This window comes from Alligator mississippiensis, chromosome 15 (genome assembly GCF_030867095.1).
Source record: "Alligator mississippiensis isolate rAllMis1 chromosome 15, rAllMis1, whole genome shotgun sequence".
NCBI lineage: Eukaryota > Metazoa > Chordata > Crocodylia > Alligatoridae > Alligator > Alligator mississippiensis.
Window position 1 is genome coordinate 15,036,136 of NC_081838.1, and position 21,052 is coordinate 15,057,187.

General features: G+C 44.6%; 1 protein-coding gene across 1 annotated transcript; it reads left to right on the forward strand.

Annotated features, from left to right (window-relative positions):
* The first annotated feature begins 18,612 nt into the window (after positions 1-18,612).
* On the forward strand, positions 18,613-20,503 carry LOC102567958 (scale keratin). The gene is made up of 2 exons (XM_059718187.1): positions 18,613-18,650; positions 19,468-20,503. Exon 2 carries the CDS (start codon positions 19,489-19,491, stop codon positions 20,017-20,019), a length of 531 nt encoding a protein of 176 aa, XP_059574170.1. The 5' UTR covers positions 18,613-18,650; positions 19,468-19,488; the 3' UTR covers positions 20,020-20,503.
* Positions 20,504-21,052: the final 549 nt, after the last annotated feature.

The window sequence follows — 21,052 nt, forward strand, 5'->3', positions numbered from 1 at the left end:
ATTTGTAATTATTTGGGTTGTTCGGTGGAAAAAGATTTTCTCTGTTTTTAAGGTCACGGGTCAGAATGTTGGCCAGTGTAACTCAGCAAAGCTCCTCTAACTTCGGTGACTCTGTGACAATTTACTCCACCTGTGGGTCTTGCCATCTGGTTGTATTTGCCAAGGACATCTCAGCATTATTCAGGGATATGTTGTTGGTTTTTCAGTGTTTGCAAGTTGTCTGTTGGCTGATTAGGATATCCAATGGCTTTCAATCATCCTTCTTCTGGATTCAGCTCTAATGTTTAAAGGATGAGAGAAGATGGGTGGTCTTGGGCAGCAGAGGGAGATGAAACCACAAATTTCCTTAACAAAAAAAAAAAAAAATAATCATTGTCTTTCTTCTGGACAAAACTGACTACGGCCTTAGTGATGTTCAAGAGAAATTTCCCCTATAGGCAATTTATCCCTTAAATGACTCTGCCAGGGTTTGGTGTGCTGGGCATTGCTGGATACTGTCTATTAAATTAGAGGCACCTTGTCTTCTTTGATATTTCCATCCCTAATGTGTTAAATGTTGAACTCAGACTTTTAGATACAGGTCATCAGTGGCTGAAAAAAAAGTGATTCTCTTAAGGACATAGGAATTACACTGTTGATGCAAGATGATGAAGTAGCACTTAAGGGGGTGGGGCCATCAAAGAATATTTTATGTTTATTCATTAGCAAGTATTGCTGACTAGCATGCTTTGGAAAACAGAGACACACTCTCCTTGACAAAATTGGTTTACATGCTGAGAACAAATCTTAGAAAAAAGACTAATGCTATTAACATTGTCCCCATTTTAATCCCTGCTATAATGACCAAAAAATGGCTGGAAAAGACCTGGTGAAATAAATAAATATTCCTTACTGTGTGTTGCTTTTTTTCTTACATATTAGTGTGTGTGTATTTGCATATTATATGCAATATTTTGAATCCAGTGTTTGCCGATAGTCATCATAATATTGAAGTTACCACTGCAGTTCTAGGGCAGGTTATATTGTCAATATATCTGTAGGGATATTATAAGCTGTAGAGGTCAAAAATGGATAACAGACTACAAGTTATTCTGCATTGTATCAATTTCAAGCTTAAACCATTATTTTTTTTTCCTTTTAAGTTCCCATTTCTTTCTTAGCTAATAGATCTAAGTAGTTTTAGTCATATCTCCAAGAAGGAAAAATTCCTACTCAGTGTCAGGCTTGAAATGTATAACAAATTGGAAACTCATCCATTGATGGAGCTTCTGTCATGGTACTGACTATGGAAATATAACTGATTATCCTTCAGCTGATGGGTTTGAGCAGAAATATACCAAGATTATAGGCTTGATACTAATTCTTTCCTTTCTCCCAAAGAAGGCTGTAAATTAAAGAAGGAAGCTTAAAAAAAAAAAAAACCCAAAACAAAGGTTGATATCATGATACTCAAGAATTTTATTGAGAGTGAAAGAAGATAAAAACAACACAGATGCATGACGAACAGAGCCAAGGAGGTGATACTTCCCCTCTATCGGGCGCTGGTCAGACCGCAGTTGGAGTACTGCATGCAATTCTGGGTGCCGCACTTCAAGAGGGATGTGGATAACCTGGAGAGGGTCCAGAGAAGGGCCACTCGTGTGGTTAAGGGCTTGCAGGCCAAACCCTATGAGGAGAGACTAGGGCACCTGGACCTCTTCAGCCTCCGCAAGAGAAGGTTGAGAGGCGACCTTGTGGCTGCCTATAAGTTCATCACAGGGGCTCAGAAGGGAATTGGTGAGGTTTTACTCACCAAGGCGCCCCTGGGGCTTACAAGAAATAATGGCCACAAGCTAGCAGAGAGCAGCTTTAGACTGGACATTAGGAAGAACTTCTTCACAGTTAGAGTGGCCAAAGTCTGGAATGGGCTCCCAAGGGAGGTGGTGCTCTCCCCTACCCTGGGGCTCTTCAAGAGGAGGTTAGATAAGCATCTAGCTGGGGTCATCTGAACCCAGCACTCTTTCCTGCCTATGCAGGGGGTCGGACTCGATGATCTATTGAGGTCCCTTCCGACCCTAACATCTATGAATCTATGGATCTATGAACACAGAGTGCCTCAAAAAGGGGAACAACCAGCCCTGTGCTGCAAAGCAACAGGCTGTAGTGTGTAATGATCAGTGCAGTTTCCACAATCTTATGTCAGATGACTTACACCTAGTCCGAGTAGAATTCAAGGAAATATAATAGAGAAGAGAACCAAGTTTGGAAGACATCAGATCACCCGTCAAAGGCAAAGAATAAAATAAGGAAGAGAGAAATGGACCTGATGATCAGCACTCCCAGACACTCCCACCTCCTTTAATGGCTCCTAAGCAAATCTGTTTCTCATTTCTAATATCCTGATTCTTCCTTATTCTCTGTACTGTCCTGCTGTCCTTACCAGACTCTCCTGCTTTAACAGCAGCATCCAGATCTATATGACTTACCAAAATGGTGCAGGCTTCCAGAAGTATACAAGCCACCTACGCTATACCAACCCCTGTACCAAAACTAAGAGACTCCCTTAACAAGAGGTGTTCATGATGATCCCACTATCCTGAGGAAGACTAGTGAAGATAGGGCCTGGGATGATTATGACAACTGGGAATGGAGAAATGACAGCCCTGGAGTCAGGGCACTGCCTGTCATGTGGCTCATTGCAGCTGTCACCTGTTGGCATTGTGCAGGTCATCAGAGCAGCTGGGCAGCACAGGTTGAAGTTTGTCGTCTTCTTGGGATGGAGGAAAAACTAAACATCATGGTCAGCAGGATGTACTTGAATGAGACAAAGATGCTTTGGTATACAATAGATGTATGGAGGGACTAAGAATGGATATTTTCCCTTTGAGTGTCAGTCCCATGCTTATGACATTTCCTAGACATCATCATCATTGCTCACTTATCTTTAACCTCATACCTTCCAGATCCATTCACATCTGTCCTCTTGTCAACCCCTGTTTCGTGAGCTTATTCTAATCCTTTTTCTTCTGGTACAAACAAGAACACATGTTCTACCTAGTACTTCTGCAGCAAATTACTGTTCATTGTTCCGCAAAGCTACATGACTGTGAAAGAGCTACTGATGAGCCCTGGAGCAGCAAACAGCCACACCTCTTGGCCATTTGAGACAATATGAGCGTTAAGAAGGATAAGGATCATGTACATGTTCCTGGCTTCCTTGTTAAAACCCATATACCAGGACTTAGTGGGCCAGCCAATTTTGTCTTCAGCTGGGATACGTTCCAGGGGTGTCAGAGCTGAAAAACAGGATCTGCAACTCCTCATTGTGCATTTAATAACCTCAAAATTCACAAACTTCATCCCACTAAGGCTCTGTCTGCTCCACTTTTCTTCTCCAGTACACTCCAGAAAAACTTTCTTTGAAGTAATTTGCATGAGACTGAAGGGCTCCATAGTGAGATACACTGCCCACAGTGAACACCACCTTGCTAAAACACCTAAAGCAGAGATTAGCTTTGCTCCAGGATGGAGGTTTTGCTTATATCCTAACTATATAAACTAAATTCAAACATTTTTGCTTCATCAGCCAGCCTTGAAAAGAACATCTTTGGTAGTCAAAAAACTTCAGAGCTCCACTGAGGACAGCTAAAGATGTGGCCACATCTCTGAATGCCTCTGTATTTTTGTAAAATGCTGGAAGTTTCTGCGAAATCCTAATACTCCCAGCCTGAGTTGTTTAGACTGGCTGGATGGATTTCAGTACCTGCTGGTGGGAAATGGGGCCTCAAGCTTTTGGATTTTGAATCCTGATGTCTGATCTTTTTGAGTAACTTCATGCCTTACTTAGCAGTATCTGCAATTGAAGAACCACTTGGAAAAAAAAAATGTTCAAATGTAATATGTAAGTTAATACCTTCAAATCTACCACTGAGGGTTTTTTGGTTTTTTTTTTTTCATTTTGAAGCTTAGTAGGCCACGTTCTTTTCTGGTATAATCCAATCAGACACACTGAGTTACACTGGGAAGTAAATTAGTTCCACTGATTTTGCCCTACTTTCATTAATTTGACACCATGATGGTGCCTCACAGATTTATCGAGCCACAATCTGCTGCCATCCACTGGTTTCTCCTTTCCCCAAATCCAGGCTAAACTCTATTGGGAAACAGAGAAAAAATAATCTTTCTAGTCCCCCAATGGTGGAAGAATTTTTTATGCATGCTTAGCACCCCCATCCTCCAATATTAGGAGAACTATATAATAACTAAAAAAATCCAGGGCCATCTTTCAGTGGTCTTGGAGCCAAGCTGCACCAACTACTGTTTATCATGCAGAGAGGTCCAGCAGACTTCCAAAGATGGGTCAAGAGGGAAGTGAACTTCAGCTCTGAGGGGTCCAGTATTATGTCCCACTTTGCTTTGAATTTAGGCACCAGAGAACAGAAGTGTTTTGGACTTGGGTAGCAATCCATGACCACCAAGTCCCTTATGTGCTGCACACAAGAGAATAGCCATGATGATTTACATGGAAGGGACATAAAGCCTTTTGGGGAAGGTATGAAGTATCTGTGATATGACCACCCAATGTTTATTCAAGTAATCCAAAATTAACTAATCCAAATTTGAGCCAAGTCCGACAGGTGGGCAGGACAGAGTGTCATGTCTGTTGTTACATCTGTGCCATAGGTGCAAATGGTAAAAGGTTTAGTAAGATATTCAGATTAATCCTCACATCTTGGCAGTTCTTGAACTAATGAAAGCATTGTTATACCACAATTACCATTTCAAACGCCAAAAAGGTACAGGAATTCTTGGATCAAATTGATTTAATAATCGCCCAACTACAGGGGGACATGCCTGAGGTCAAAAGCTTTGTTTTTTCTTATTCAGACAAAATGGACTTGCATTCTGGTTTCTTATTTATCTGTTTAGACTGGTAGCCTTGGGTTTCTGTGTCAGAGTGATGGGGTTCCTGTGTTGTACTGAGTTAAATGCTCACTGGTAGAGACTGCCGCAAGTTGGCTCCAGTCATGGCACTGATCTTCTTTAGGGAATGAAAAGTGCCTTGTTGCAAGCCACATCTCCAGACTAGGGTGGTTCTGACGGCTTCTCTGGGTAGGGAGCAATTTTCACTTTGGTGCCTTTCTGTAAGATCAAAGGCTGGGTTGTACTCAGATTTCTTCCTTTATTTACCAACTTGCTGTTTGTTAAATTAATAACATTGCAGTCATGTCATAAACTGGCCCTAAATTATGATACATCTCTTGAGATGCCATGAAAGTGCCTTTGGGCATCCCTGGGGCCCTCACTTGAGATATGCAGAAACTTCTTGATGCAAGAGCATCTCAGTTCTTTAGAAACACTCATTAGTGGTTCATATGTGCTCTGCTGTACTGTTATTACAGAACAAATGTGATTGCATTTAGAAGCCCCAGTGTTATTAAAAAACATGACATTAAGATATCTCAGTCAAGGGCACCCATGCCCTTCACCTCATTAGATCATGATTCGCAGGCCTGGCATTGTTGATACTGTCATTTTATTTTTGCTAAAACACAATTCTGCACTTCTTTTTGTTAAAAGAGAAATGAAGGAATATGTGGTACCTACGCACATGCGCAAATCAACCCAGGATCTTTAATTTCAATGATATGCCACTAATTTTTGCCAGTTGTGCATGTCAGATCACATTCTCTATGGACATTGAAGCTCTCTCCATGACCTTTTCATCTTAGTCCTGTGTTTAAATAGATGCTCTGCTACTGTTGTGGACTTGGTGTTTTTTGTTTTAACCTATTGCCTTTGGTCTGCTTAAGAATCCCTCTGCATTCAACTCTCTACAATACATAAGGGAGGAGAAAAGAGAAGGGTCTGATGGTTAAAGCAAGGGGAATCCAAACACCTGCCCTGTGTCTAGCAAGGAACGGCAGCTAGCAGAGCCTTATTCAAAGGTGGTTCCTCTCACTGTGAAGGTGTTCCTGGATTCCTTTGGACAGGCGGGCAGAAAAAAAAGCTTCCCAGTGACTTGAATACTCGTATGATACTCAGGCCAACTGGAACCTGGAGTTGAGGGAAAAAAAACAAACCTGGGCATGGCAGCAGATGGTGATTCTGAGAAACCTCTGCATCAGCATCTTGATGCAAAATTAATTAAAAGTTAAAAACTGTTATCTTAATTTGAGTAGCTCTGTGTGGTTAGTAGAATAACACCAGGAAATACTTTGAACAAGAAACATTTAAGATAAAAGGAAGCTCTTTGGCTTGCCACACCATATGGGGTTTTGAAGGGGCTAGTTAATGCAAACACTCAGCAAAACAATGGTGTCACTGGCAGGAGCATTGGTGTTACCCAGTTAGACAACTGCATTCATTTTATCTCACTGGGATGTTGCTAGCTAAGTAAAAACTCCTCACGAAGCTGCAGAAAGACAGAACCTCTTCTTTTCAGTTGGTGTTCTTTGGTTCCCTGTTCTGATCTACCTGCCATGCAGTTCTGGGGCAAATGACTAATATGGAAGCAGGAGAGCTCTGATTTCTACGTAGAGACAAATAACAAACGAAGGGGGAAAGGAAGTGAAGGGACAGGTCCTATGATGCAGCGTTAGCTCATTAGTGGGAAGAAGTGCAGATTGCTTCTGCTCAATGGGGTATGGGAGTGTGAGCAGAATTTCAATATTTGGGTGTGTATCTCCCAGAACTGGCAGTTGTTGTGCGCAGCTGTGAAGTCTGATGATCAGGCCCCTGCCTCAGCCACTGTTAATAGCTTTAAAACCAATGCCAATCTAATTCTGCCTTGAGCTAATGTCAGTAGCAGGCCTAAGCCATACTTAAGTCAATCCCAAAACAGGAGGAGAATCAAGTGAACAATAGCACAGTGCTATTTCCCTGACACGGTTTCTTCGTTAGCGCAAGTGCGTGGGAATTTTCCTTCCTGGAGAGGCAAGGTTATAATATTGAAAGCCCATTAGACAGACATAAGCAGACAAGGTTCTTTGGGTAGATGTGATATCTATTATCAGATCAACTAAATAATTGGAAAACTTGTTATTTGCAAGCTTTCAGGCATAAATACCCTTCTTCAGGCATATAGAGAGTGTGGCATTAGAGATGCATTACCTAGATTTCCTGAGAATCCCCACTGTCTTGGTCCCTGTACCATTTGGCACTTATTCTTGTGAGTACTATGGGCTCTGCTCCCTCCTATGTTTCAGATTTGCCTCTGCCCAAGATGACTTACTTCCACTTGTGCTGCCCAGCATCAGTTGCTGACAGCTGCAATGAGCCATGTTACACAATGCCCTGACTCCAGGACAGGAGTATGGTGGACTAGCTGTCTACTAGGGCTGTGCAAAATGGCACCGTTCCATTTTGCCTTGAGTTTCGATGGTTCGAGGGAACAGTGTTTTGTCTCAAATTTCATTTTGAGTTGAAACATCTGTTCCATTTTGTTCTGACAAAACAGCAAGGCTGTTTCGCCACTGTTTTGAGTTTTGCTGGGGATGGGGAGTCAGACCAGCTGGGCTGACTCCCCATCCCCAGCTCTTGATTGGGCCAGGGGCTTCCTCCAACCCCACGCTTGATCGTGCTGGGGGCAGGAGGCAACCGAGCGAGGCTGCTTCCCCGACCCCCACGCTTGATCATTCGAGTGTGGGAGTCGGGGAAGCAGCCCCGCTCAGCTGCCTCCTGCCCCCTGCCGGATCTTGTGCTGAGGATGGGAAATCAGGCTGGCTGGACTGACTTCCCATCCCCAGCCTATGGCTGAAACGTTTTGACTTTTGAAACATTTCAATCAGCCTCATTTTGTTTCGAGGCTATTTAGAAGGCCTTTGTTTCATTCCGATTTTGCTGTTTTGACCTCAAAATTGATTGAAACAGTGTCAGAACAAAATGACCATCGAAATTTTGCACAGCCCTACTGTCTATCACCAGTTATTGTGACTTTCCCAGGCCCAGTTCTCAGCTCTTGCTATCAGGACAGTGGAGTGGGATCTTCAGGAATCCCCTTTACTCTCTTGTTTTTGGGTGCAGGTACCATATGGTTGCGGGTACCATCTGGGTGCCATATGGTTCTTGGAGCATGTGTAATTAAGGGAGGTCATACAGGTCCAGGTACTGGAGTCCTTCCTCTAACTGTTGGTACAATAGGTGATGTAGGGAAGCAGTGGGGTCCCATAGCAATACCCCATAGACAGGGTCCTATAAGGCAATGAAAACCATGGTCTGGATGCCTGGCAGAGCTTAATGGCTTTGTCTTTGAGAAGTTGTAATCCTCCCTAGCTCCTGTTGTCTACAGTGGAGCAGTGACTATACTGCACTTCTGAAATTTCTCTCTCATCTTGCTTTACCTTCAAACTCCTGGTCTCATAGGGCATGTCTGTGCATGCATTTATGTCACATTAAATTTACTGCACTGAAACAGGAATAGGCCGGTGACTACATGTGCAGGTGTTAAAGCGCATTAGTGCTGTGTGTGGACTGACTCGGGACTAAAGTTAGTCCCGAGTCAGTCCACATACAGATTGTTACTGCACAATAAGGCATCCACACATGCATTACTTCACAGTAACTAATCTGATGTAATTTTGATACCTGCATGATGCAGGTATCTGCATGATGTATATGTGTACCCATACTGCTCAGTGATTTCAAGTTACTTTGCAGTAAAAGTGTATGTGTAGATGTGCCCACAGTGTCCCTCCTTCACTTGTGTTTGATGCCATGCTTTCCTCCAGGATGTTCCACCTGTAACAGATCTGTACTTGATTGTTCAACTGAACAGCTGCAACATAAAAAGCCAAAGAGCATCTTGTGTGAAAAGCATCCCCTGGGAGAAGGAGGTGGCTGGTGGTGTGGTTACTAGGGCTGTGTGAAGCTTCAAGCGCTGATTCAATACAGAGGAGATTGGGCTTGATTTGGTGGCTGAATCTCCAAATCTGAATCAAATCAGGGGACCAATAAAAAGGTCTGAATTTATTTGAAGCTCTCCAAATTGATTTGGAAAAGATTTGGAGAGCTTTGATGATTCGGGAAGTCCCTGCCCATTGCAGCAGGGAGCTAGAGCTGGACTTGAAGCTGGTAAATAGGGGGCGGGGGGGCTGGAGGAGTGGAGAAGGGACCATGGGGGGACCCCTGCCAGCCCCCACCCCCTGCCCATCCCCCAGCCCCCTCCCATGGCTGCCCCACCCACCCCAGCTCCCAGTCCCTTAAAAAATAGACCCGAATCACTCAGTGCTGCCTGAGGCGGGGGGGGGGGAGGGGGATCCCTACCCCCCACTGCCCCAAGCTTTTTTTTAAGGAAAATCCCCTGAAAAATACCTGGGCTCACCAGCTCCTGCAGCAGCCTCAGAGCTTTGTGGGCCTAATGGAAGAGCTCCCCAGGTAGCACGGGGAATTGGGGGGGGGGGCAGCAGAGATTGCCCCCTGCCAGGCAGGAACCAGTGAGTTTGGGTGTTTTGGGGGATTTTTTCCCTTTAAAGGGCTGAAGCTGGGGCAGGTGGGGCAGTCATGGGGAGGGCGGAGCTAAGACATCACAGGGGGGTCAGGGGCTGATGACAGAGCCCCCCATGCAGCGTGGGGCAGTGGCAGGCCGCAGGGATCACCCCCCTGCCCAGCAGCAAGCAGTGAGTGGGGGCTTTTTTTTTCAAAGTGTCATGAGCTGGTGCTGCCCTGAATAGGACAGTTACATAGCCTCATAGTATTGTACCTGCCCTCTAGTTTGTTCATTCCCTGACCGTGGACAGAATGTGATCTGTACGGCTTATATTGAGGCTTTTCTCTAGTCTGGAACACACCCTTTTTTTTCTTTTTTTCGGCATGCCACCTCCTCTCTGCCCTTTTCTTCCCATACTCCTTTTTCACTTAAGGAATCTATTTTCCACCACACTCTCCCCTTTCTTTTACAGCTTATGACATTAATAATTCTGCACTTGTACAGGTGTAGGCATATGGCAAAATTACCATGGAATAATTACTTGCAGATCTTACCCTTTCCTAGGGAGCAAGGGTAAGATCTTCCATACCCAGACTTTAGGACCAGCAATCCCAGGCTGGTTGCTTGCAGTAGGTGCTAGAGCAGCACCTGGCCATGGGGTGGCAGAGGATCTATTTTGGGGTGCATCTGAGGAGGAGAGGGGACATCCAGTTTGTCCACCAGTCTAATTTATACTGGTTTATAGTTACTCCTCAATTTTTGAGGGGCAGCTTTATCCTAGAGTGGAGTGGCTTATATTAGTATAAGGCTGTGCCTTATACCACATGGGTCTGCTACATTCTAATATGGAGGAAAGTTGATTTGCTGCATAGAAAATGTGTGGTATATTTATATTCTGTGGGTGCATCTGCACGAGATGTTTACTGCAGTTGCCTAGTTAGCTGTCCAGTAAATGTCTCAGTATTGACACATGCAGTGATATTAGGATGGAGTAAATGAATTAACTCCACTGTGGGCATGTCTACATGAGATACTTACTGCGCATTAGCCTAATAACACTTCACAGTAGTGTGGTGTTTAAAAAATGTGCTAATAGCCTAATGTGCAGTATTATTAGGCTAATGCACAGTAAGCAGCACTAAATAACAATGCATCAGTGCTACTGTGCAGTAAATCTAGGTACTGCACATTTATCTTGTATTTTATTAAGCGAGTGCTGAACTAAATGTACAGTACCTAAGGTGCATGAATGAATGTGTAGATGTGCCCAGTAGCGGATGGCATAAACTAACTTCATTGCCAGCTAGCCCTAAACTGAAGTACCCTTGTGCCACAGCAGCCTCAGGTTGGCAGGCAGATCCCCTGAGGCCCCTGCCAGCTGGGGCTGCTCCAACCTGGCTCAGCATGCTGTGGTCCTGGGCGCACATGCAAACCCAGTGCCTGGGAGCAAAAACTCCAGTGCAATATGCACCGGAGTTTATTGCTGCACATTGATTGTATGTGTAGAGGCACCCTGTGACTACTTAACTCTGCACTGTCTGTTACTGCCAGTCACTCTTGCAATGCCTTGTGAAGTGGCTAGGAATAGCTCCTAATTTGTAGAAGGAGGTAACAGAAGTGATTTACCTGGTATAATGACTTGGAAGGAAAGACTGAAAGGAGAAAATTATTAGTCTGAAGAAGAAAAGACGGAGGTGGGATTTGATTACAGCCTTCAAATACTTGAAGGCAGATTATAAAAATAATTAAAATGAACTTTTCTCTGTGGCCATAGGGGACAGGACTAGGAACAAAGGCTTCAAACTAAAGCAGATGAAATTTAAGATGAAGATTAGGAAGCACTGTTTGACTATGAGGTTCATCAAGGGTTGGAATAGGTCTCTCTGACCTAGAGAAGTTGTAGAATCTCCTTCCCTGGAAACTTTAGGAGCAGGTTAAATAGATCTGTGGTTGAGATGGTTTAGTCAGGAATGATCCTGCCTTCAGCAGAGGGCTAGACTAGATCTCATGATCCCTTACAGCCCAACTTTCCTAGGATCCTCTGATCTAGAGACTGAGTGAAAGTGCTGAGACTAAAATTCAGGTATTCCTAGTTGCTGTTGATGCTCTTATTTATAAGAAGAGCATCATGAGCTCCTAGAAGCTGTTGATGAGATGGGGACAGACTATGCTGAGGGCTACACAGCCAGAGAATAAAAACCAAGCCCTGCCCTGCAGATCTTTCAGTGCAAGTACACACAACTGACAGAGAAGTGTAGGAGGAAAGCTTATTTTGTCCATGTTTCAGATAAGCATCTGATGCATTAAGATCAAAGGCTATATTTTCCATTCAACTAAGCCTGTAAGATAATAAACTCTGATAAGCCTATAAGCTCCAGGTTGTGTATGAAATTCAGTGAGAAGGGGCCAGTGTGAGTGGAATCCTCAAGGATTTGTCTTGTGACTGCTCTTCTTTCATTAAGTTGGCACAAAGGATAGGTTGGCACTATAGAAATGTCCTTCCTCTGTAGGTGACAGAGAGAACTGGGTTAACTACCTGCAGACTCTTCACAGACTAGTAATGCTAATGACAGCATAATGAGGAATATTGGAAATGTATGATTGGATGGTGTGGAGTGGAACTGAACACCCTTCCTTAGTTATCACATCTGTTTCCATCCCAACAGGGCAGATGGTTTAGTGAGAGTGTGGTGTGTGTATACATTGGGTGGTGAAAATGTTGGAGACACTAACACAGGGACTTAACTTTGCAAGTAGCAAAAAGCAGTAAGTCATGAGGTCATGCAGAAGAATTCTCAGGAAAAAGTTCTGAATGAAATAATATTTGGAGAAAGGGGCATTTCAAAGCACTAACACAACCTTTCATGTCTACATGCAAATTACTTCTTAACCACACCTCTCCAGAAAGGAAAATGCTTATTCAGCAGTGTCATCAATGAAAATTGTGACCCCCCTCAGCAATTTAGAAATAAAAAACAGGAGAAGAAAGAAATACCAAAAGACTGATGTAATAATGCAACATAATTTTAATGGGAAGAAAAGGGTGGAGTATACATATGGAGAGCAAAGGATTGATGAGTATAAAGAATACCAGTAAGCTGATGAATCAGTTAGTTACTCCTAGGAAAAAGGAGTCAAAGGGCAGCCAAAGGAAATGGTACAAAGACACACTCAAGGTTGCCTTCAAGCATGGAGGCATTGGCACCAACAGCTGGGAGAAGCAAGCTGCTAACCATTTGGTGTGGTGCCACCTGGTCCACCAAGGTGCACACCACTTTGAGGCTCAGTGACTTGATACTGAGGTGAGACAGTGGCAGCGGAGGAAAGAGAAGGAGACCAACACAGAGATGTGAATCCCATTCCCCCATTCAACAACATGCCCACATTGCTGAATAATGTGTGTAGAATAATAATGTGTGCCAGAATTTGGCTCCTTAGTCACCTGAGGACCCATCAAGCCTGACAAAGATCATTCTTGACTCTGAGGGGATGCTGATGACCTAGGAGATAATCTTCACACAACCCATTTTGAAGCTGTTGAGTTGGAAAATCAAGTAACATTGGGGAAGATTTTTAGTCACAATTTTTACCCCAGTGAGTAAAAAAATGATGGAGCAAAGGCAAACAGGATTGGGGAAGCAGTGAGAAATTTGAAGGTAAAATATAACATGGCAACAGATTTAGGAGGTGTTGAGCAGATGCAGCTCCAGTAGATTTCGTTAGAGCTGTGGGTGCTCAGAAACTTCTCATGCCTATTGCCCAGAAGTTCAGCCATGTATCTGGATCACGTATTTAATTCCTCTGTTGATTCCTGCATCTGTGGATCTTCCTGCTGGGTTTAGCATGGTCCGCAGCTTCCATAGCTGTACCTGCCATATCACCGGTAGGAATAAGGGCTGCAGTATCCAGAGCTGTAACAGCTCCCAGAATCAGAGCTGAGGCCCCCATAACCACACAGGCCCCCATAACCAAGAGATCCTCCATAACCATAGAGGCCCCCAGAATCAAGAGATGCTTCATAACCATAGAAGCCCCCAGCACCACCGATGCCGTTAGACAGGGCAGTTCCCCCAGCAGCTCCATGGCCCACAGCAGGCACTCCTGTGGATCCCACGATGCTGTCCTGAGGGAAGTTGCTGAGAATGGGGCCTGGGAAGGTCACGACAGCCGGTGGTGGCCATATCACTACTCTCGAGTCAGGGCACTGCCTGACACGGGCCTCATTGCAGCTGTCAGCATAGGGCTTTGGGCAGGCAATCCCACCTGATGGGTAGCACAGGTCGGTGCAGGACATCTTCTTGGGATGGAGGCAAACCTGAAACAGACAGCCCTCAAGTTCCAACTGAATACAAGCATAATGGGGGATGTATGGGAAGCAAGACAGACAGACAGGTAGAATACTGTCCCTTTGCTAAAAACACTTTGGTTTTCTCCTCCCTCTTCCATTTTTTTACACTTCTTCTCCACCAATGGCTATGTTCTGCAACGATGTTCTCCAGCAATGAAACCACAAATTACTTTCATTTTTCCATGGATCCAAATCCAGATGTAAATGTAGAAGACAACTGTTATGTCCACATAGCCACAACAGGGAAGGATGTGACCAGGCAGATGTGGCAGAAAAGCCACCATCTGTGCCCCTCTCCAGAGATCTGTCTCTGCCAGCATGAGAGGCTGGTGTTGAATCCCTCAGGGTGGGGGATCTTCCTCCCTGCTCACAGGACAGGGGCCTGGTGCCTCGGAGGCAGATTCTCTGGTCACCTGGGGAGGGGGAGGGAAAAGCCCGGCCCACCGGCCCAGGTAGCCAGTGATGCTTTTTTAGATTGGTTGGCTAGTAGCCAGCACTGGCAGCTTTGATTGGACTGGGCTGCTGAGGTCAGAAAGTTTATTTAAAGGCCCAGGCCAGTAAGAAGGGCAGCCATTAGCCATGTGGTCACTCAGGTGAATCTGAAACTGGCTCTATCCTCATAACCACATGCTCAGTGCCCTGCCTCCAGAGGAAAACTCCAACCACCTCTGGATGATGCGTGTGAGTGAGCTACTCGAGATCAGACTAGATATTTAGCTTACAGTAACTCAGATGCGTGTTTAAACGGCTACCTCAGCCATCCTAGTTTGCTCTATGGGATTCCTCTGAGATTCCTCTGATATTTCTAGGATATTGCTCTACCTTTTACCCTGTTTTCACCCTGCCCCCTGTAATCAGTAAAGGTCTCTTTTGTGACCGGTGTGGGAGACTTATTGAGGGGTGGATCTAAATTATGCCGAGGAGGCCCCTTAGGTCTGTGGACTAAGAGAGACTTTTTTCTAATAAGCCCCTGACTTGGGGAAGTTCCTCAAGTGCCTGTGTTGGGTCTAGTACCCATTGGACGATCAGGCCTGCGTTTTCCAAGGTGCGCAGAGCCAGAATTGGGTCCAGAGCCTTGGATGGTGGCAGCGGGAACCCCAGGCTAGCGGGTGTGCTCCAGGGAAGGGGTCGGCAGGATGTGAGGCACCCCAGGGAGGCACTCAGAGCTGGGAAGGTGGTCAGGCACAGGGAGGTGGGCGGCTCAATGCGGGAGCGCCCCCTACTGGCCCGCCACAGCAGATGCTCTAGTTTTGGGGTTTTTTTCTACAACATCAAAGGAATTCTCAGTGGTACCAAAATATCTGAAGTCTAACTTAATGGATTTGGGGGCCCAAAGGTGAGTTAATGTCAAATAATGGGCACCTCCAATATTTAGAGCTTGGACAATCCCAACCTTACTTTCTACAGCCTTCCATCATTTCTGGAGAGAAACCCCCTGATATTGATTAGAGCCTCAGTGTATTACAGAAGCCCCCATCCTAAGCTGTATCTGGCAAAAAAAAGAGACATTTGAACAGTTACAAACAGTCTGAGTGGAATCGGACTTACCTTGTTCACCAAACTGAATGTCAGGAGAAGTGTTGGGATAAGTCGGGACTGGGGAGAGCTTATATACAATTCTTCACCTTGCCTGAAGGGTCTGAGATGCTCTGCAGTCATAACTATCAGATAAAATTGTTTTCAAAATGTAGTGGCTTCTGTAACTTGTGTCTGCACTATACAAGCGTTATCCAGTCTATGGACAAAAAGCTCAGGGATCTTTCTAGTTATGGGCCCATGCACTGACTAAATTTGAAATAACTTGTTGGTTTTGAAAATTACTGTCTAAGCTCCTTGAAGTCTCGTGTCTCAGTTACTAAACCATCCTTTCTCTTCCCCCCTTTGTATGTCCTAAATCCACAGGAACATCGTAAGTGACTGAAGTTCAAGGGATTATTAAGATGGCTACAGGAAATGTGCTACTATATTTGAAGATATCGTATAAGAGAGACAGAAATTGCTTTTAAACGCAGAATAGTAACAGGTCAGTGTGAGGCCTGGGATGACCTATGTAATTGTGATTTGACATACACACAGAGACTGCCAGCTAGCCCCAATTGAAAGGGCTGTGCTTGCTGATTTTCTGTGCTGACTTGTACAGTAAAGTATGTGCCAACCAGGACAATTTTTAATAAACAGAGAAGCAGAATTGCTGTATTCAGGAAAATCAAATAATGATTTAATGTTTTAATGCCTGACCTGATTACAGGAATGATACAAATGCCATTGACTCAAGTATATTAATAGGAAGCTATTTTGTAATAGTGGGGTGTCTCAATCCAGTCTCATATTTTAATATCACAACACAAGAACACGGCATGAATAAACCATTTATGAAAACTTGTGCACAGACTGGAAAGTCCTGGTCTCTAAGATGATTCTGAATGACCCTAATGGGTGTTACTAGCCAGTGGTTTCACAATGGCTCATAGAGGCACCTCATCATTTAAGGATAATGGATTGCATGATGCTTGAGATGTTTAACAATGAACATGTTCATAAATAAAAGAAGTCTTGGGCACCAGCCAGCCTTTGATCTTACTGGCTGGCTCCAAGGGCAAATTTGCTTCCCAGCCAGAGATACTGTCAGCTTCACTCAGATCCACACATGTGACTTTCATCAACTCACCTTTCAATCCCACATGGAAGTTTAATCCTGCCATTGGGATATACTCTGTGAAGTCCGCATCAGGGGTGATGGTGGCGAGGGGACTTGACCTGGTTATATCTGAATCTCCCATTTTGGGAGATGTAATTTAGTACAAATAGCCCAAGAAATCTACCTCTCAAAGACTGTGCATGCTCCAACCTTGCAACAAAATGTATTAGAGAATTAAGAATCCAGAATGGAATTGAGATTGAATGGACAAGGAAAACAGCAGTCAACTGCCATCCCCCCCCCCCCGCCCCCGCCCCCGCCCCCAGTAAGACATGTTCAGCGGGCATGGTCCAGTACAATCTTCTAAAGACAAGAACAAACCACTTGCCTTAAGAGCTCTTCTCCAGGGTATGGATTATCTCTTTCTTGTTTTTGCCATTGTACTGGTGAGCGTGGGGAGAATGCGCTCCTATGTCCATTTCTGAGGCTCTCTTCATCAGCCAGCTCCTGATCCCACCTTAGAACAGAAGGTGAAAGACTGGACGTTGTTGCAGTCCAGTGTCTATCACAAAAAGAATGAGGAGAGGGACAGTTTTAGTGATTACATTGGTGGAACCAAACGCTTACTGGAAAACCAAAATGTTTGCCAACCCCTACCCACTGTACAGTCATATACAACAGGACAAAGTGAATGCACAGTGTCTGCCACATGTAGCATCTGCTAGATTTTGCACACACTTTGCAATGATGAAACCAACTTCCATTGAGCTGAGTCTAACCACTGCAGGTCCTAGAAGAACGAGAAAGTAGGAAAATGAAGTGGGGACTGTAGGATTATTGTAAAGGGCTGCTTATGACTCCAGAAGTCAGACTGAACAGGTTAGTGTTTGCATCTAAGAACAACAGACATACAATCTTTTGAAAATTGCTACACCTCATCTAGGCTTAACAAAAAGGTAGCTATGGAACTGTGGGCTCTATTAAGGCAAAGATGTCTGTGATACAAACCTTCAATTAAAAGGACAGTTTAGTCATTTTTTTCCAGTCATGCTTGTGGCCCAAAGATTTCACTGAACCAAAAAGGCTGGAGTTTACCCTCAGGTAGTCTCTGGCTACCTGTTTCAAAGCAGAAGAGCAGAATCTGAAACATAGCTGCACAATTTGCCCACCTCTCAAAATTAGCTAGGTGGTCAGCCTGCCAGTTAGACTAATTATCTTTGGGGATTCATTTCACAGTGAGCCCACCTCTTCCTCTTCCCTTGCACAGGAAAATTGGATGCCCATCTCTCCTATGATCCTTCCTGGGCTCTTTCCTGTGCAGTTTCCCTTAGGATCACATGTGTCTTTTTGGAGGGTGGAAGGAGATGGAGATTCAGTGCCCTTGACAGTCACTCCTATCCCCAACCTATCCAGCATAAGGTAAAATCTTTTTCCCCTAGGTACCACCCAGGATTACGAGGAATAACAGCCACAAATTGTTAGAGATGCTGGACATCAGGAGACATTGTTTACAGGCTCTGGAAGACTCCTTGGGGGTCTTCAAGAGGAGGCTGGACAGATATTTGGCTGGGGTGATATGACCCTGGCAACCATTCCTGCCCAGGGCAGGGGGCTGGACTTGATGATCTGCTAAGGTCCCCTCTAACTCTAAGCACTATGATACTGTGAAAGCAAGACTTCAGTGGTGCAGAAGCCAGTGGTGCAGAAGGGTACGTTGTCAGCCTTGTATTGAACAGTCATAGATGCAGATGCAATACATGGTGAAAATACCTTTTCACCCCCTTAGGAACTATATTGACACATTTCCCTTTTTTCTGTAATAGCCTGGACTAAAGCACTCAAATTCAAGCATGTGTGAAACAATGCTGTGATAAAACTGAACCTTGATGGGAAGTATTAACGACTTGCTAAATTAGTAGAGACAGCAGCCTCCTGTTGCAAATTCAGTGTGGTAAGTAGAATGATACCAAAAAAGAATATAGTACTTAAAGTTTTAAGATGAAAGAAGCATCTAGAGTGAAATGTGCAAACCACGCTACATGGGGCTTTAACACAACTAATTAATTCACACATTGAGCAAAATGTTTTCATCCCTTTGATGACTTACCTACGCTACACATTTGGGCTGGTAAATAATTATGATTGCATGTGTAAGTTTGTCTTCGACCCTCCAGGCAATGTGAGGAATTGTATATAAGCTCTCCCCAATCCAGGCTTTTCCAAACACTTCTCCGGCCTTATTCTCTTTGGTGAACAAGGTGAGTCCGAGTCTACTCAGTCTGTTTCTAACTAAAAATGCCTCTTTGCTGTCAGATGCAGCTTAGGATGGAGTCTTCTGTAACCCTCTGAGATGAACCAATATCAGGGGGTTTCTCTCCAGAACAGACTTTTTGTTGTTCTTACTTGGTTGTATGCTTCTCTAAATGCAAGCTGTTGACAGTAAGTTTGGGATTTTCAGAGCAATGAAAATTTGGCGGGGTGAGGGTGGGCAGCAACTATGTCTTCCTTTTTTTTTTTTTTTCTGTAATACTTCCAAGACCAGGAAAAGTAAAGTTTAGTAAAGCACAGGAACAGGCTATCCAGAGAGGTGGTGGCATCTCCATCCTTGGAGGTGTTTAATACCCAGCTAGACAAAGTCTTGGCTGGGATGATGTAGTTGGGTCTGGTCCTGTTTTGAGCAGGGGGTGGGACTAGATATCACTTTCTGAGGTCCCTTCCAACCCTCGTTTGTTACGACCCTCTGATTCTCTCTCTGCTTCAGTTCTCTCTCCCTGTTCTGAAATATAGATAAAATAACTTTCTTCACCCAGGCTCTCTTCACAAGAATAAGTGATCAGAAAGAGCAACCAAGACTCATTGGTGGTGGAGTTGCTCATGTAGAGGAAGTGGTAGCTGCTGCTTGAGATCAAGCATAAACATGGGGGAGGAAGACTGAAGGCTCTTCAACAAAGGGACCGAGCCAGTGGTCTGCCTGCCTGCTTGTGTGTCTGTCTAGCTTTCCATACATCCCTCATGACCGTTGTACTCAGGTGGAACTTGTGGGCTATTTGCTATACTCTCTACTGTCTGTTTCAGGTTTGCCTCCATCCCAAGAAGATGTCCTGCACCGACCTGTGCTACCCATCGAGTGGGATCGCCTGCCCAAGACCCTATGCTGACAGCTGCAATGAGGCCTGTGTCAGGCAGTGCCCTGACTCAAGAGCAGTGATCCAGCCACCACCGGTTGTTGTAACCTTCCCAGGCCCCATTCTCAGCAACTTCCCTCAGGACAGCATTGTGGGATCCTCAGGATTGCCTGCTGTGGGCCATGGAGCTGCTGGGGGAACTGCCCTGTCTAACGGCACCGGTGGTGTTGGGGGCATCTATGGAGGACTTGGTTATGGAGACTCTCTTGGTTATGGGGGTGGTTATGGAGGATATTTTGGTTCTAGGGGCCTCTATGGTTATGGAGGATCTCTTGGTTATGGGGGCCCCTGTGGTTATGGAGGATCTATTGGTTATGGGGGACTGTGTGGTTATGGGGGCCTCAGCTCTGATTCTGGGAGCAGTTACAGCTCTGGATACTGCAGCCCCTATTCCTACCGGCGATATGGCAGGTACCGCTATGGAAGCTGCGGACCATGCTAAACCCAGCAGGAAGATCCACAGAAGCAGGAATCAACAGAGAAATGAAGAACATGATCCAGATACATGCCTGAGTTACTGAGCAATGGACTTGAGAAGGTCAGCACCCAGAGCTCCAGTGAAATTCAGTGGAGCTGTGAGTGCATGATACCTCTTAAATTTGGTTTCCAGACTACCTCTTATCCTTGTCTTGTAGTCTTCTGTCCTTTCATCCTTGATTGCTTGTAATGTGATGCTGGCTCCTATTTTTTATGAACTGGGGACAAACGTGTGGCTTTACATCTTTGAAAAATGGGACCTAAATGTCCAGTTTGACAGCTGCAACAGAAAGGAAAAGAACATCTCATGTGAAAAGCATTGCCTTCGAGCAGGTGGTGGATTGCATGCCTTATGCATGCCTTGCAAGCATATTCTTTGTGCACTGTCTTAGTTTGTCCTTGAACTTTTATTTCATGGCTTGTACTCATTAAAATTATGCTGCATCATAGCATTGGTATTTGGGTGTTGTTTTCTCCTTGGTTATTACTTCCAAAACACTCCAAATGAATTTTACCCCTGGGTCATGAGCACATATCTCCTCTGTCTAAAGTCCCCTGACTACCAGGAGCAGCAAGGCCATACAGTACAACAAGGGGACACTGAAGTGCGCTAAGGGAATTTCTCCTGTCTGATGACATCCACAGTATCTGCTGAAGTACTCTATAGTAGGGCTGTGCAAAACAGCAATGCTTCATTTTGATTTCAGATTCACCATTTTGAAGGGACAGTGTTTCATTTTGCTCTTTTTAAGCACTTCTCCATTTCATTTTGCCAAAACTGTTTTGTTGTTTTTTTTTTTATGCTGTTTCAATGCATTTCACCCCTAGGCTGTAATGGTGAATTACAAAAATACCCATAACTTGGTCATTTCTTGCCCAGTTTAGATGGAAACAGCAGGGATGGTAGCCCCTTCTGAGGCCATGAACTATGCCAAGTTTCAAAAAGATAGCTGCAGGGGTTGGTTTCTTGGAAACAGCACCTCAAACTGTTCAGAGCA

Excerpts from the sequence above, each read along its gene's own strand:
- LOC102567958 (XM_059718187.1), top strand. The coding sequence starts at position 19,489 with ATGTCCTGCACCGACCTGTGCTACCCATCGAGTGGGATCGCCTGCCCA.